The sequence below is a fragment of the Opisthocomus hoazin genome, chromosome Z (assembly GCF_030867145.1).
Source record: "Opisthocomus hoazin isolate bOpiHoa1 chromosome Z, bOpiHoa1.hap1, whole genome shotgun sequence".
NCBI classification, from domain to species: Eukaryota; Metazoa; Chordata; class Aves; order Opisthocomiformes; family Opisthocomidae; genus Opisthocomus; species Opisthocomus hoazin.
Window position 1 is genome coordinate 3,366,170 of NC_134454.1, and position 15,690 is coordinate 3,381,859.

The 15,690-nt window shown below is 54.8% G+C and overlaps 1 protein-coding gene across 1 annotated transcript; it reads left to right on the top strand.

The window, feature by feature from the left end:
• Nucleotides 1-954: 954 nt before the first annotated feature.
• Nucleotides 955-12,240, top strand: NR2F1 (nuclear receptor subfamily 2 group F member 1). The gene is given in 4 exon segments (XM_075410614.1): nucleotides 955-1,382; nucleotides 1,385-1,736; nucleotides 5,220-5,747; nucleotides 11,375-12,240. Coding segments are annotated over 4 exon segments (1,263 nt in total). The 5' UTR covers nucleotides 955-1,280; the 3' UTR covers nucleotides 11,656-12,240.
• The last annotated feature ends 3,450 nt before the right edge of the window (nucleotides 12,241-15,690 follow it).

A 15,690-nucleotide genomic window follows, 5' to 3' on the forward strand; every position in this document is an offset into this window, starting at 1 on the left:
TGAGAGACAGAGAGCGAGAGAGAGCAGCTCGGGAGAGAAAGAGCAGCGACCGGCAACCTCCTCCTCCTCCTCCTCCTCCTCCACCACCTCCTCCTCCTCCTCCTCCTCCTCCTCCGCCGCCGCCGCCGCGACAGGAGATCAAACTGCCTCAGCTCCCCGCCCGCCTCCGCCGCGCTCCCCGGCTCCGCCGCCCTGCATGGCTGACTGCGCCCTGCCCCGGACCTGGCCCCCGGACACCTCCATCCCCTGATCGACGAGGAGCCTTCATCTCTCCTCCTCCCGCCTCACCGAGACCCCGCACCGGGAGCAGCCTCGGCGGCGGCGGCCGGGCCCCGGCGGCGGCGAGCGGCGAGCGGCGACCTCCTCCTCCTCCTCCTCCTCCTCCTCTTCCTTCCCCTCCTCCTCCTCCTCCTCCTCCTCCCTCTCCCTCCTCCTCCTCCTCCTCCTCCTCGCCGGCGCCGCGGCTTCCCCTATGCCCGCGCATCCTCCGCGCTCCTAGCGCGACCGGGACCGCGTGTGCCCGCGTCCGCGGCCCCGCGAGTTCGTCGGGGGGGAAGAAGGAGGGAGGGGGGGGGGGTTGTGTGGAGGGGGGGAGGGGGTGGGGGGGCGCAGAGGCTCGCGCGCTCCCGCCCGCCCCGCGTGTGTCGTGTCCGGCGCGTTGAACTCCCCTGAATGCCGCTCCCCGCAGCCCGCTCCGCCGTCTCTGATTTTGCAACTTGAAGCGGCGGGGAGTAGGGGGTGGGGGTGGGTGGGTGGGTGTGGGGGGGGGGGGAGAGGGGAGGGCGAGGAGAGCGGCCCGGCAGGGGAGGGGGGGGTTGTTTTAAAGGAGAAGAGGGTTTGGGTTGGGGTGGTGGTGGGGGGGTGGGGTGGGGGGGGGGGAAAGCGAGGGCAGGAAAGGGAAAGGGAAAGGGAGGAAGAGGAAAGGGGAAGAAAAAAAAGGGGGAGAGGGAGAGGGGAGAGAGAGCGAGGGGGGAGGAAGGATCCTCCACCGCCCCCTCCCCCCTCCCTAAAAAAAAAAAAAAAAAAAATCTCCTAACCGGAGCGAGAGGAGGGGGACTCTCGGCGAAAAATAAATAAAATAAAGAAAACGGCAGGAGCGGCTGCAGCCGGCGGCAGCAGGGCAGCGGCCGAGGCGGAGGAGGCAGGCGGCAGGCAGGCTCCCCCCGCTCCCCGCTCCCCCCCGGCTCCCGGCCGGCCGCCCCCCGCCCGGCCCCCGCTCTCCCACCCCGGCAGCCCGCAGCGAGACGCTCCGCTCCCCGGCACTTTTTTGGGCCCGAGATATGGCAATGGTAGTTAGCAGCTGGCGAGATCCGCAGGAAGACGTGGCCGGGGGCAACCCGAGCGGCCCCAACCCCTCCGCCGCTCAGCCGGCCCGCGACCAGCCCCCCCCCCCAGCAGCAGGGGGGGCTCGGCGGCACCCCACACCCCGCAGACCCCCAGCCAGCCGGGACCCCCGTCCACGCCGGGAGCCGGAGGGGAGAAAGGCGGGGGTCAGCAGGGCTCCGGGCAGAGCCAGCAGCACATCGAGTGCGTGGTTTGCGGGGACAAGTCCAGCGGGAAGCACTACGGCCAGTTCACCTGCGAGGGATGCAAAAGTTTCTTCAAGAGGAGCGTCCGCAGGAACTTGACGTACACGTGCCGCGCCAACAGGAACTGTCCCATCGACCAGCACCACCGCAACCAGTGCCAGTACTGCCGCCTCAAGAAGTGCCTGAAAGTCGGCATGAGGCGGGAAGGTGAATATTTTCTTTCCCCCGAAGCGCGGTCCGATTCCCCTTCCCCCCCACCCCCACACCCTACCCCGGTCCCTTTTTCTCCCACGCGGGTCCGCGGGAGCGCGGGTGGAAGAGGGGGATCTCCCCGCACATCATCCCACCCGCGCATCCCGCACCCCCCCTCCCCGCTCCGTCTGTGTGTGTGCCCGTCTACACACAAATATATATGTATAAACGCGCATACATACATATACGCATACATCTATAGGCGCGTGGCATGCATATATACATTATTTACATATATATATATATTTATTGGCTGCGGCGGCGACCTAGGTCTCCCCCTCCATCCCCATCCACACGTCAATCTCCCCCTCTGCCTGCACTCCATCTGGCAGCCCCGCGCCAGGTTTTGTTGTTATTGTTGACGGTGGGGTTGGTCGGTAGTGTTTTCTCCTCGCTTTTTTTTTTTTCCCCTCGTGTTTTGTTTTTTTTGTTTTGTTTTGTTTTGTTTTTCTTTTTCTTTTTTTTTTTGTTTTTTGGTGCCTCTCTTCCCTCTCCTCCCCACCCCCTTCGAACCGGCGCGGACGCGCTCGCCCCTTCCACGCTCATCCTGCGCGGAATTTATTATTATTATTATTATTATTATTATTATTATTATTATTATTATTATTATTATTATTATCTCGGCCGCTCGCTAAATATTTATCGCTTGGCCGCTCTCCCCCCGTGCGTGCATGTGTTTGGACGTGGTTCTGTCTATTGTTGGCGTGAGACCGGGGGGGAGTGTGTGCGGGGGGGGGGGGGGGGGGGGGGGCCCGCAGGATGCATCTCTCTCCCCTACGAGATGTGCTCCCGTTCAGCTTCCCTTCACACCAACCCACTCCCCCCGCACGCACGTCCCCTTTCCCCCCCCATCATTTCTTTTTTGAACCCGCAACACTTCTCCCCAGATCCGTTTCCCGGCCTCTTTTCCTTCTTTTTTTGCCCGCCCCTCCCGAAAGAAAGGTGAAAGGCTTGTAAGTGGGGAGGAAAAGAGGAAAGGGGGTGAAAAAGGGAAAGGAAGAGGGAGAAAAAAAAAGAGGGGGAAACATGCCGCTGTATCTCCGCTTCCCGGTGCCCCGGAGTGTGCTGCTGTGAGAGATTTGGCCTTGTTTTCACTCCTCGCGTTCAAAGGAAAGTTTGTGACTGAACCGGGTTTCTGTACTTCTGTCATTTTTTTTTCCCCCTTCTCCCTGGTAGCACGCTGCTCATTTTATTTCTTCTTCAAACTCCACCCTCTCCTTAAAGCCCGCATACAAATCGCGATTTATAACCTATTTACCGGTCCTTCTCCTCTTAGCAGCATCCGCAGCCTGCATCTGGCAGCGGGCTCCTCACCGCTTCCAGCTGCTCTGCCACTTATGTTATTTATTTTATTTTTTTACTCTTTTTTTTTTTTTCACCCCCCCTCCTCCTCCTTCCCGAGAGCAGCCGTGGTTTTCCTTGCGTTTGGGCTCCTTCTCTGGCATAGGAAGGTCTCCTGCCCTCCTTCCTCCTCGAAACGTTATTCCCTCGGTTTAGGGTTAAAGTTTACCCCGCGACTGTCGTTAGAGACGCCTGAGAGCCACACCAGCGGCGGTTTGGCAGTGAGAGGGTTGCCGCCTCCTTAACTGGTCTTAAAAATATGTATTTTGTGTGCCGCGAGGAGAAGGAACGGGGCTGCTCCAGATCTGGAAGAGCTGGCAGATGTGGCGACTTCATGGGTAGCTTCAGGGGCAGTTGGTAGGCGTCGGGGGGGTTGTTGGGGGGTGGGGAGCAAGGAAAAATGAAAAAAATAAAATAAGGAATGAGGAGAAGGGGGGGGAAAGCAAGTTGAAATTGTGCTGGCAGTGAATTGAAAAATAACCGCCAAGTTTATGAGCAGGTTGGAGAGGGAGAGGTGGGCTGGAGGGCAGCGGCAGAGAGGTCCGGCCCTGGAGGAGAGGAGGGCTTGGGGTGGTGGGGGGGGAGTGGGGGGTGGAAGCAGAAAAAGAGGAAAGTTGAGGAGAAAACGCGTGACGGAGGGAAGATGAGTGGGGTGCGGGTGCTTGCGGGGAGGGAGCCCGGGCAGCCGTGCCTTCCCCTGAAGTCACCTTTGTGTACACGGCGCTGGCACCGCCGCAGTCAAACACACGGCTTCAAAAAAAAAAAAAAAAAAAAAAAAAAAAAGAAAAAAAAACAAAGGAAAAAAAAACCAAAAACAAAAAAAAAAAAGTAAAACAAACCCACAAACCAACCCAACTTCGGTCATCTTTCGGGACTCGAGGCGGAGATGGTTAATGAACCCGAGCGTTTTTTTGCAGTCGCGAAGCCTGTGCGCTCGCCGTGCAACGCTGACTGCAGGCTTTCTCCGCGGCGGCAAGCTCACCAAAGATATTAATTACACCCTGTCCCCCCCCCCTTTCTTATTTTTTTTTCCTCCACCAATGTTTGGCTATCGTAAGTTCGGACCTCTTTTGTTCTGTTTTGTTTTATTCCAACAGCCCCCCCCCCCTTTCCCCTCGATAATATTTAATCTTTCTCTTCCTTTTAGCAGGGAGAACTTTGCTGGGGGGGGGGGGGGGGGGGTTGGGGAGCGGGGGGGTGTCCTCTGTGGAAAGCTGACTCTGTGTAATAAAGTTAGCGGTGGGGAGGTGGGGGGCTGCGACCTGCTCCAGCCCGAAGGGCAACAACGCGGCGTTTGCGAAGAACACGGACGCCTTTCTCTTTTTCCTTTTTTTTTTTTTAATCAATTATTTCATTTTATTTCTTTTTTTTAAAAAAAAAAAAAAAGCGACACAGCAGTTCACTTCTAAATCTCAGCGCTGCCAGGGCAATCGGCTGGGATCCACGACAGAGCTGAGCTATGTTTTTAACAGCTGGCTGTGATTTTTAACCCCACTTTCTCACCACCCGGAGGATTTCTTTGATTTTGGGGGGGGTTTTTTGATTTTATTTTTAAGTGCGGGGGCTGCCTTTTGTTGCGAGAGGGGAGGGGGGCCTGTGGGAGGGGAGGGGAGGGGGGGAGTGTTGGGATTTGTGTTGTTTGCCTTGGCTTTTTTTTTTTTTATTTCCCCTTTCCTTCTCCCTTCTTCCTTTCTTCCTTTTTTTTTTTTTTAATCTGTGTTTATTTTGTGAAGCCTGTCTGCTTTGGGGACGGGGGGTGCGTGGTTGGGGGGGGGACGCTTGGCTGCCGCTGGGCTTGGCGCTGCCTGAGCAGGGGCCGGGGCCGATGCCGGGGGGTTGGGGTGAGGTGGGGGGGGGGGGAGGTCGATGCAGGTCGGCCACAGCTGCCCGGCTCCGCATGCCTCTGTCTGTCCGTGCCTGTGCGTGTGCCGGGGGGCGAGGGATGGGGGGCAGAAGGGAAAAAAGGGGAGGAGGGGGTGGAAAAACAACAGAAAGAAAGACAACAAAACCCCCCGGCATTGTCTCCGGCTGTCTGGGCGATGCCTGCGATCCTCCTGGATGCACATTTCCTCTCCCTTCTCTCCTTCTTTTCGTCAGCGGTTCAGCGAGGAAGGATGCCTCCCACCCAGCCCAACCCCGGCCAGTACGCCCTGACCAACGGGGACCCCCTGAACGGGCACTGCTATCTCTCGGGATACATCTCCCTGCTGCTGCGGGCCGAGCCCTACCCCACCTCCCGCTACGGCAGCCAGTGCATGCAGCCCAACAACATCATGGGCATCGAGAACATCTGCGAGCTGGCCGCCCGCCTGCTCTTCAGCGCCGTCGAGTGGGCCCGCAACATCCCCTTCTTCCCCGACCTCCAGATCACCGACCAGGTGGCCTTGCTGAGGCTCACCTGGAGCGAGCTCTTCGTCCTCAACGCTGCCCAGTGCTCCATGCCCCTCCACGTGGCCCCTCTCCTGGCCGCTGCCGGCCTCCACGCTTCCCCCATGTCGGCCGACCGAGTCGTCGCCTTCATGGACCACATCCGCATCTTCCAGGAGCAGGTGGAGAAGCTGAAGGCGCTGCACGTCGACTCGGCCGAGTACAGCTGCCTGAAGGCCATCGTGCTCTTCACCTCAGGTGAGGGGGGCGAGCGGGGGGGGTGGGGTGGGGGAAGGGGAGGAGGTGCCCCCCTCCAAAAGAAACCCAAAACGCTGAGGAAAAAAAGAGGAAAAAAAGACCAAAAAACCAAAACCCTGTGGAAAAACCGGGGGGGATAAAAAAAAACAAACAACCCTGACGAAAAAAGCAAGGAAAAGGAAAAAAAAAAAAAAACAACAAACAACAAAACCTGCGGAAAAAACCAAAGGGGAAAAAAAAAACCTGAGGGAAAAAACAAGGGGAAGAAAAAAAAAAACCAAACCACAAAACCCTGAGGAAAAAAAACGGGGGAAAAAACCCCTCACACAACAAAACTCTGAGGGAAAACCAGAAAAAAAGAAATAACAAAACCCTGCGGAAATAACAGGGGGGGGGGGGGGGAAACAAGTAAGAGAAAAAGAGAGGGGGGGGAAAATTGAATGTATTTTGTTAAAAAAGGCGGAAGGCCGAGGTAGCATCGCGCCCGATGGGGTTACCCCCCAGGGCCCGGGGATCGGCCTCCCCCTCAGCCCCACCGATCTTGGCGTTTTAACCCCCTCCCCCAAATAATACGAAACACAGACACCCAAATAATACAACCCCCCTCCCCCGAGTAACACAACACGCACACCCCAAATAACACCCCCCCCTCCTAATACAAACACCCCCCCAAATAAGACGGCACCCCTCCCCCCAAGTAATACAACCCCCCTCCCCCCAAATAATACAAAACACACACCCCTAAATAATAATAATAGAGAAACAACCGCGCATATATATATATATATGTGTGTGTGTATATATCTCAAATTAGGCAGAGGCGGGTGGAAACATGCATGTTAACAATTTTTCCCCGTGATAGATGGTTCGAATTAACTAGCGGGAAAGTGCATTAGCGTCGCCTTTGAAGTGCTCCGGTCGCAGCCTATAAGAACATAATACGTCTTCTATTATTGTAACCTGCGAGGGGGGAAATTTATAAACATCAAAGGGGAGAGGCGGTGGGGGAAACATCGGAAACGGGAGCAAGGCGAGATAAGGGGCCCGGCGCTGTCATTTTTTAATCGTTATTCTCATTATCGCCACGAACGGGGGCTAATTGCCACTTTTTCTGCTTGTTTGTTTTTTGCCTTTTTCGTCGTGTCCGTCCCCCCCCCCCCCCCCCCCCCGGTGCCCCCTCACTCCTGTCCCCTTCCCCCTTTCCCCCCCCAATTTCCAAACCGGTCCTCCCGGTTAGCCACCGCTCCGCGGCCCCGATAAATCCGCCTTAAAACTAGGCCGAGGAGAAAATTAAAAGCATTCCTGAACAAAGATGGCAAATCGTTCAGAGGCCCTTGTTTAACAGCCAGCGGCCCGCCATCCGTCAATATTCGCTGCCCTCCGCGCGTGGAAAAAAAAAAAAATAATAGTATTTACGCCGCGTTAAAACGGCTCCCGAATTCGCGCGGCGTCGCGACGTAAAGCCGGCGCGGTGTTAATATCGATTTTTGAGCGCCGGGTGATTTATTTAGGCGGGGTGGGGGGGATCTGGGTTCGTAGGCAGGGTGGTCGGAGGCGCGTACTGTGACTGCCCCCCTCCCACTCCCCACGCAAATGCAGCCTGGCGGCGTCGGGGGAGGGGGGGGAGGCGAGGGGAGGGGGGTGTCCCTGCGGAGGATAAAGCGCGGAGCTCCAAACGAACGGGAAGATTTACCGGCTAGCCGGCTCGGCGTTTTAACGCGCTTTATCTTCATAAGTCTCCTTGATGGAAACGTATTTAAAAAAAAAAAAAAAAAATAAACAATAAGTGACAAAGAAACCTGCCGGCGTTTGTCAGGCTGGGTTAACACCCCCCAACCCCCCCAAGCCTGACCCGGACTGTCCCTTCCCTCTCGTTTCAGGGCGCGGAGAACCCTTCTCTCCCTCTGTTTATTATTATTATTATTATTATTATTATTATTATTATTACTATTATTATTATTATTATCATCATTATTATTTTTCCCAAACTTTGAGAGATCCTTCCCAAGAGTGGGGGGTGGGTGCTGGCCTGTGCCTCAGCCCTCCCGCCCGTCGCAGGCCCCGGGAAGGCGATTGCCCCACATGGGGACATATTTGTGGGGGGGATGTGTGTGTGTTTTTGTTTTTTTTCCCTCTTTCTCTTCTGAACACACACCCACCACCCAATCTCCCCTCTTCCTCTTCCCCAAACCACCGACCTTGGCTAGAAAAGCGGTCAGCGGCTTTGGCAGAGCCTTTAATTTATGTATATTAAGAGAAAACATAATAACCGAGCGCCTGCGAGGGAGGAATCCCCTTCCCAGCCCGGAGCGGAGCAGGAAGGGGTCTGAGGAAGGGAGCGACCACCTTATTTCGGAGCAGGACAGCACGGGGCACCTCGGGAAATGGAAATAGAGCTGTCAGTAGCCACCTGCCCCCCACCCCCTCCCCGCACCCTCCCGCTGCTCGCGAAAGTTGGTTTTGGTTGCCGAACCGGGGGGGGGGGGGGAGTTGACGGGAAGCCTTCCTCGAAGCCACACAACTTTCAAACAAACTTTTGGCCGGTGGAAAAGGCTTTTTTCGTGTTGTCCCGAGTCCTCCGCGCAGGACTGAAGTGTTTGAAGCTGGCGCGGGTTTCCTCTCTTGCGGTTGTTTTTTTTTTTTAACTTTCGGGCAGCACGTATTTAATCCGTAAAATCCTGGACGCCGTCCAACGACTGGGTCGTGACCCAAAACCTGCTCCTTTCTTGCCCTTCCTCCTCTTTTTTATTTTTTTGTCTTCCCTTTTTTTATTCCCCCCCCCGGCTCCCCAAACTTCGGAGTTGCCAACTCCCGCAGCTACCTTTTCCCCGCCATAAACCGACGTTTCCGGGAAGAGACCGAGCCAGACAACCTAAATCCAATAAATCTCTTCGCGGCGCAGTCAGAACTTTGATTTCTAGTTAGGTGCCGGCTGATTGCATCTATATTTTCTGAGCACTAAACTCCTCTGAACGCCTCGCGTGAAATACGCTCCCGCCACTACAAAAGGGGAAAGGCTGGATCACGCCGAACAGTAATGGTTATTTATTTACATAATTTCTTTTCCATAGACCGCGTGAAGAAATATAGAGCTTTCCCTTATTGACACACTGCCATATAAAAAATAAATAAATAAAAGGTGAGGCGCGCACAGGATTTTCGCATTAGCCCACTTTCTGAGACGGAATAATAATAATAATTCACCTCCGGTAAACGCGGATGGCATTATTTCTCCCGCGGATGGCACCTCTCCGGACTCCATCGCCTAACCGAGCTGCGCACCCCTTAATTGTTATTTTTAATCCCCTTCCGAGGGGAGAGTTCAAGCCTTCCCACCGCCACTTTTAAGGTCGCGGAGTAAAACCCGAGCGAAGGCGCCCGCCGGGCCGCGTAAAATAATTAAAGCTCGGTGGATATTACCGGTATGAGAAAATTCTGAGCGCTTGGAGGTCTTAAGGCAAAACCCAAGGGGTAATTTTTCTCTGAAATTCCCTCGCCCTCCCCAGCCTGCCCCCCTTCTACCCCGCAACATCCCCGTCCGCGTCGTCCAGCGACCTGCAGCCATAGGTGCACTTATCCTATACATCCGACAAATATTTTACCGACCTTAAGGGTGTGACATATGGGGCATAAAGAAGGGGAAAAAAAAAAAGCAAAAAAAAAAAGCCCTGCTAGGGTGTCAGCGAGACCCTTTCATATCGCATTGTTCGCAAGTTGAATGGGATCCTAGCGCATAATGGGCAGATAATGCATGTAAAATAGCAAGATATATGTAAATATGGAGTGTGATTTGCGGCAATCAGCACACGGACAGGCCCGTGTTTTTTGATATACATTGCAAACGGGGCCAGGCCCCGGCTTTTGATAAGATATATAGGTTGCAAGCCGGCCCTTTAGATGTCGCGAAGTGTCCCCGCGTCGAAGGTACAGTACGGGTTGGCAGCGCGGCCCGGCTCGGATAATTGCGTGTCTGAGGGATGCCGGGTCCGCAGCCCGGGTCAGAGGTTCCCCCTCTTCAGAAGTTACTGAATTACGGCTTATTTGTCTTTTCGCTCGAGGCGTTGTAGATGAAGGTGTTCGGAAACCCTTGTCAAGCCAGCTCCTGATGAGGGAAGACTCAAAAACTTCAAAAAATGCAGTTGCGGCACATTTTTTTTCTTTTTATTTTGTTTCTTTTTGTTTTTTTTCCTTCTTCTTCTTTTTTTTTTTTTATTTTTTAGTTTTTATTTTCGCTTTGAACAATTTGTTGTGTCTTTCCAGGGTCGTAATTCCACACTCGCGGTTTTGTAACGTCCTTCTGGGGGCCGTTAAGACGCGTTAATTCATGTACGGATCTATACGTTGGCGAAGCCTGGCTCTGACCCGCGTTAAACCGCACTGCCAGCTGACCCCCTGGTCCTGAAGCGCCGTTGTGTTTGGGTTTTGCTTTTATTTATTTATTTTTAATATTTATTATTAATCTCCGAAAAGATGAGGAAGGTTTCAACCACCCGGGGCATCCCCACGGTCGCGGTTTTAGCGCTCGGCAAGGCGCCGGGGCATCGTTTTCAGACCCGGTTTCGGGTGGGGAGCCCGCGTAAAGGCTCGGACACGTCCCTCGGACCACCCACCCGCGGAGTGACGCCCGTGGGTACCCACGCCCGGGCGTGCGGGGTCCCCGCTCTCGGATCCCGCAGCTTTTGCCCGGGTCGGGTCCTTCTGCAGGGTGCAGGGAGGGGGGGCGGTATCTGGACCTATATATAGGTAGGCGGGGGTCTCCCGGGCCGGGCTCACCCACCGTGGCCCCCCACTCCCCCGCCCCCCCAGCTTTGTGTCTCGCAACCGCCGGCTCTAGACCAACCCCGCACCAACCCGGGCCCTTTTCCCACCAATTTTTCTCCCAGACCGCAGGATTTGCCGTCGCGGGCGGGGGAGGGGGCAGCGGGGACTCCCTTTCCCCCACCCACCCCCTCCCGGCATCCCCCCCCCCCCGGCATCCCCCTCGCCGGGTCCCTGCCAGCAGCCGCAGGTCCCTCGGATGCGCGGCCCTGTCAACAAACCCCCTCTGCTTTATTATTGTTGTTATTATTATTATTATTGTTATTATTATTATTGTTGTTGTTGCTGTTACTGTTGCTTTTTATTGTTGCTTATTGTTGTTTATTGTTATTTATTGGTATTTATTGGTATTTGTTGGTATTTATTGCTATTTATTGTTAATTATTGTTATTTTCCCCAGTACCCCCCTCGCCCCCCGCTCCCCTCGGTGGCATTTAACGGGGTGCGGTCCTTGGGGAAGGGGCTGCCATAGAGGGTCGAGGTGTGTGTGTGGGGGGGACACGACTGTGTGGGCACCATACGGTGGGGAGATACCCACACTTGGGGTGGGGGTCGCGTTGTTTCTTCGGCTGCTGAGCGGAATGAGGATGGATGGGGTGGGATGGGGTGGGATGGGGGGGGATGCGGGGGGATGGGGGCTGTGCCTTTTTGGGGGTGCCCCCCCCATCCCGGCGACGCTTCCCCGCGCGCTTCCCCGCCACTAACATTCTCCCCCCCCCTCCCCCCCCCCTCCTCCCCCTCCCCCTCCTCCTCCTCCTCGTCTTCCTCCCCCCACCCCCCCCACCCCATCCCGCGGCCGCCCCGCGCAGACGCCTGCGGCTTGTCGGATGCCGCGCACATCGAGAGCCTTCAAGAGAAGTCCCAGTGCGCGCTGGAGGAGTACGTGAGGAGCCAGTACCCCAACCAGCCCAGCCGCTTCGGGAAGCTGCTGCTGAGGCTGCCCTCCCTCCGCACCGTCTCCTCCTCCGTCATCGAGCAGCTCTTCTTCGTCCGCTTGGTAGGTAAAACCCCCATCGAGACCCTCATCAGGGATATGCTACTGTCGGGGAGCAGCTTCAACTGGCCTTACATGTCCATCCAGTGCTCCTAGAGCCCGGCCCGCACCCGCGGGAGGAGGAGGAGGAGGAGGAGGAGGAGCGCTCGCACCCCCCCGGGGGGAGTTCGTGGGGTGCGGGGTTGGTGGGGGGGGTTGGGGGTCCCGGAAGGCGGAGGCTGAACAAAAAAAAGGAAAAGGGGCGAGGAGGAGCAGAGGTTTGGGGCCGCGGTGGGGAGAAGGGCGAAGGACGGGCCCCGCGGTCCGTGGTGGAGGTGGTGGTGTTTCGCTTTTTTGCTTTTTTTTTTTTTTTTATGCTTTTTTTGTTTTGTTGTTTCGGTTTTTGGTTTTTTTTTTTTCCGGAGAGGAGGAGGGAAAAAAAAAAAAATAATAACAGTAAAAGAGACAAAAAAAAGCAAAACAAAAAAAAATTAAAAAAAATAAAACCAACAAAAAAAATAAAACCACAAACCACACATGAGTATTGAGGGGATATTAATCAAACCTGAAGGGGATACTGGATCTTCCAGGATTTATTGTGGACTGTTGTTGATATATGCTGTACAGTAACAAAACACAACAAAACTGCGTTGAAACCGAACTGAACCTTGTGTAGAATGGAAAAAAAAAAAAAACGAACAAGCAAACCGACAAACAAAAAAAAAAAAAAAGAAAAAAAACTCCACGCGCAAACACTTACCACGAGCATTGTTACTCATTTTGTAAAATACTAGTCTTTATTTTCATTTTTTGTAAAACTTAAAACATCGTATGCGCATAAAGGAAAAAAAGAAGAAACGACAATTAGGGGAAAATAACATTTTCCAAATAATTATAAAAAAAAAATTGTCCTGTGTCTATGTATCTATATCTGTTTTGTATTTTTTTCTGGTTCCAAACCAGGTTTCCTGTGATTCTATACTAATAATTTTTGATATAACCCTTTGCTTCTTATAATGAGTGCGATATATGTTGTCGAAGCTGTTCTTCAAGAATTAAAATTGAAGTGAGAATTTAAACAAAAATAAAAGAATTTAGCAAAAAAAAAAAAAACAAAACCCAACTTATCACCCCACAACCCACGAGTCTCGTTGCTTGAAACATGCCGACAGTTCACCAAAAAATAAAAAAAGTAAGAAAAGAAAAAAAAAAGCAGCCCCAAACAAACACACAGAAAAAAAAATCTCCCTGGATTTTTAACTCTTCAGTACCGGTGTTAAAAGGGAGAACTTGAAAAATGTACTGGTCTGGGGGGAGGAGGGGGAGAGGGTGCTACTGCGCTGTACAAACCACGTTCAGTCCCAGAACTGACCGGAAAATGAGAGTTCAGGGCTGAGCCGTCACGGCCCAGGGCGAGCTCGGCACGTCGTGACGCCGCAGGTGACCTCGCCTGGCCGACGCCGGCGGGCCCGTTGACGCTGGCCTACCCTAGATTTTCGAAGTTTTTTACCCTCCCTATACAGCTGGAGCTTCTGCTGGGTTCACACCTCACTGCTTGCCCTTCGAGGCCGTGGGCGCGGGTTGAAGTCGCCACGTGCCGCGCGACGCATGCGGCCGCCATGACTCCTGCCCGTCGTGGGCATGGCCGCTTTCTTCTTCTGGGGGCCTTTGGGGTGAGGTTTTTGGGAGGTGGGGTGGTTTATTTGGGATTTTTTTCCCTTCTTTTCCCTTCTTTTCCACCCAAAGGACCCGCAGACCCCCGGCGCGTGCTGCGGCGCGCGTGCCTCGCGCTTGCGGTCGGCCAGAACGTCCCCTCTCGCTCTTCCTCCCGACTCCAGCCATGGAGTGTGGAGGTTATTCCCAGCCCATTCGCACAGAAATCCAGCCGGACCCTCGCTCGTTGGGTTGGGTGGCGAGCCAGAGCCTTTTGCCCACCTTTGCGTTCACCCTACGGCTGCGCGCACCACGCGGGCCCCCGCGCATCCCCCCACCCCACGGCCGCCCGCGTCGCACCCAAAGGCCTGCTCCGCTTCGGCTCGTCCCTTTTTGGCCCAGAAAATCTAAAATCCCATTCCTGTAACGGAGCTCCTTTGAAGGCAAAGGCTTCACAACGCTTCCGGCTGGCGGTGCGGAGCTCCGTAACAGCTTTCAGCGCATTAATGTTTTATGGGATCTGAGACGGAGCTGTAAGAACACATACTACCAGGGGAGCTCTTTCTTAACGTATTAATAAAGCCGGATCTTTAAAAATAACACTCTTCCCCCTCCCGCCTTCTCCCGCAGACACCTCCCGTGCCCTCCAAACCAGCCCGGATGAGGCAGGCTTTTCAGTTTGTGGAGTCACAGGCAACGTTTTCCTTCTAATTTGCTGTCCTCCATACTCTCCTTCTCTCTCTCTCTCTTTTTTTTTTTTGTTGCATTAACAAGATCCTTCAACCCAACCCGCTTGGGGTTTTTAATATTCCAGGCGCAGCAGATCCGAGGCGAGAGTGGCTCCTGTACAGTAGGCACTTACGGCTGGAGAGCCAAGGTTGCGGGCGGACCCTCCGCCGGGGCAGAGCCCGTTTCAGGGTGGGGGAGCGGCCTGGGTTCCCAGGTCCTGCATGTCGGGGCCAGGGGGGGACACACGGGCGATTTCGGGGGGCGAGGATGATTTCAGGCCTGGGCACGCAAGGACGGGGATTAAATGGGCGGACAGACAGATGGATAGACAGACACCATCCTTTTCCTCGCTCGCATGGAGTTGTGTAAGCGGCAGCTTGGTTCCCTGCCCCGGGCAGAGGGGGTCCAGCAGCCCACCCCCCCGGGGATGGAGGTGCTGAGGAAGCTCTTCAGCATTGGGTGACCGGGGGACCCGGCTGAGTTAGCAGTTAAAAACATTAACAAAACAGAACACCACAAAACACAGGAAGAAAAAACAAACAAACCCTCAAAACAGACCAAAAAAAAAAAAAGAAGGCAAAATAAAATAAACCAAACAAATGGGGATATTGGAAGAGAAAGACAGATCTCGGTTTCTTCCAATGAGATGTAAATATATTCATTGCAGTGATGTCCCACTGGTGAAAACAGATAAACTTTTTCGTAGGTCAGAAGCGCATTTTCCAATTAATTTTCGTGTTTATGAGTGATCATAACCCGCCGATCGCCGAGAAACTCGCGGGTGTGGAGGGGGTGTACGAGACGCACTGATTTTCCCTGTATGTGCCTGGAAAGCAGCGTTCCCATCCCTGATCAAACTTTCCTAATCAGACAGCGCCGTGTTCCGGAGTGCGGACTGCTTCCCTTTGCCACCCTCCTCGGGCATCTCCCGTGGCGGCTGAAAATGTCGCACGATCGCGTCACCCAGTGCTATTTGCCGAAAAAATATGAAAAAAAAAAAAAAAAGAAAAATGTAAAAAAAGAGTTAATGTGGAGAGGGGTCCGCAAGTTTCTGCTGACTTGTTGGTACCCTGCAATATACTGATTTAAAACCGACTCCAGCTGCGTTTTCTCCTGCCTTGTTGTCGCGGGGGGCCCGGGCAGTGCCCCCCATCCTCCCGCGGGGGGGCTCCGCAGGTGAAGGGGTCGGCAGGGCAGCCCCCTCCATCACCGGCATCCTTCCATCCTCGCCTTCCCTCCTTCATCCCTCCATCCCTCTGGGGTCTCCAAGGGGGGAGGGGGGGGGGGAGGAGGGGGTTGTGCGCGGGATTTTTCGGTGGGGGGCGACCCTCCCACCCCAGCCCCCCACGGGGGGAACCCTCTGAGGTCACGGTGGGTACAAGCCCCCCCCCTTAGCTCGTCGCTAACCAGCTTGCCTCCTCCCACCGCCCAGTGAGGCCTTTTTTCTCCTATATATTCAATCGAATAAATATTTGGAAATGTTGCTAAGCTGAACCCAAGGGGGGGGGGGGGGGGAAGGGGAGGGGGTTGTCGGCAATGACAGCTCCGGGGAGGGGGTCGTATGTGTGTGTCCCGCGTCTCCCCCGGTGAGGGGAAGGGGCTGCGGCCGCCCCTATCCCGGGGATCATCCGGACCCCCACTCCCCATGGGGGACACAATTTGGGGAGCTCGGCCTCCCCCCCCCCATCCCCTGCAGGGCCGCAGGGGCTGAGCCCACTTGCGGGGTGGGGGGAGAGGGTGACCCCGACTTCCCCGGGAATCAGGTGTAAT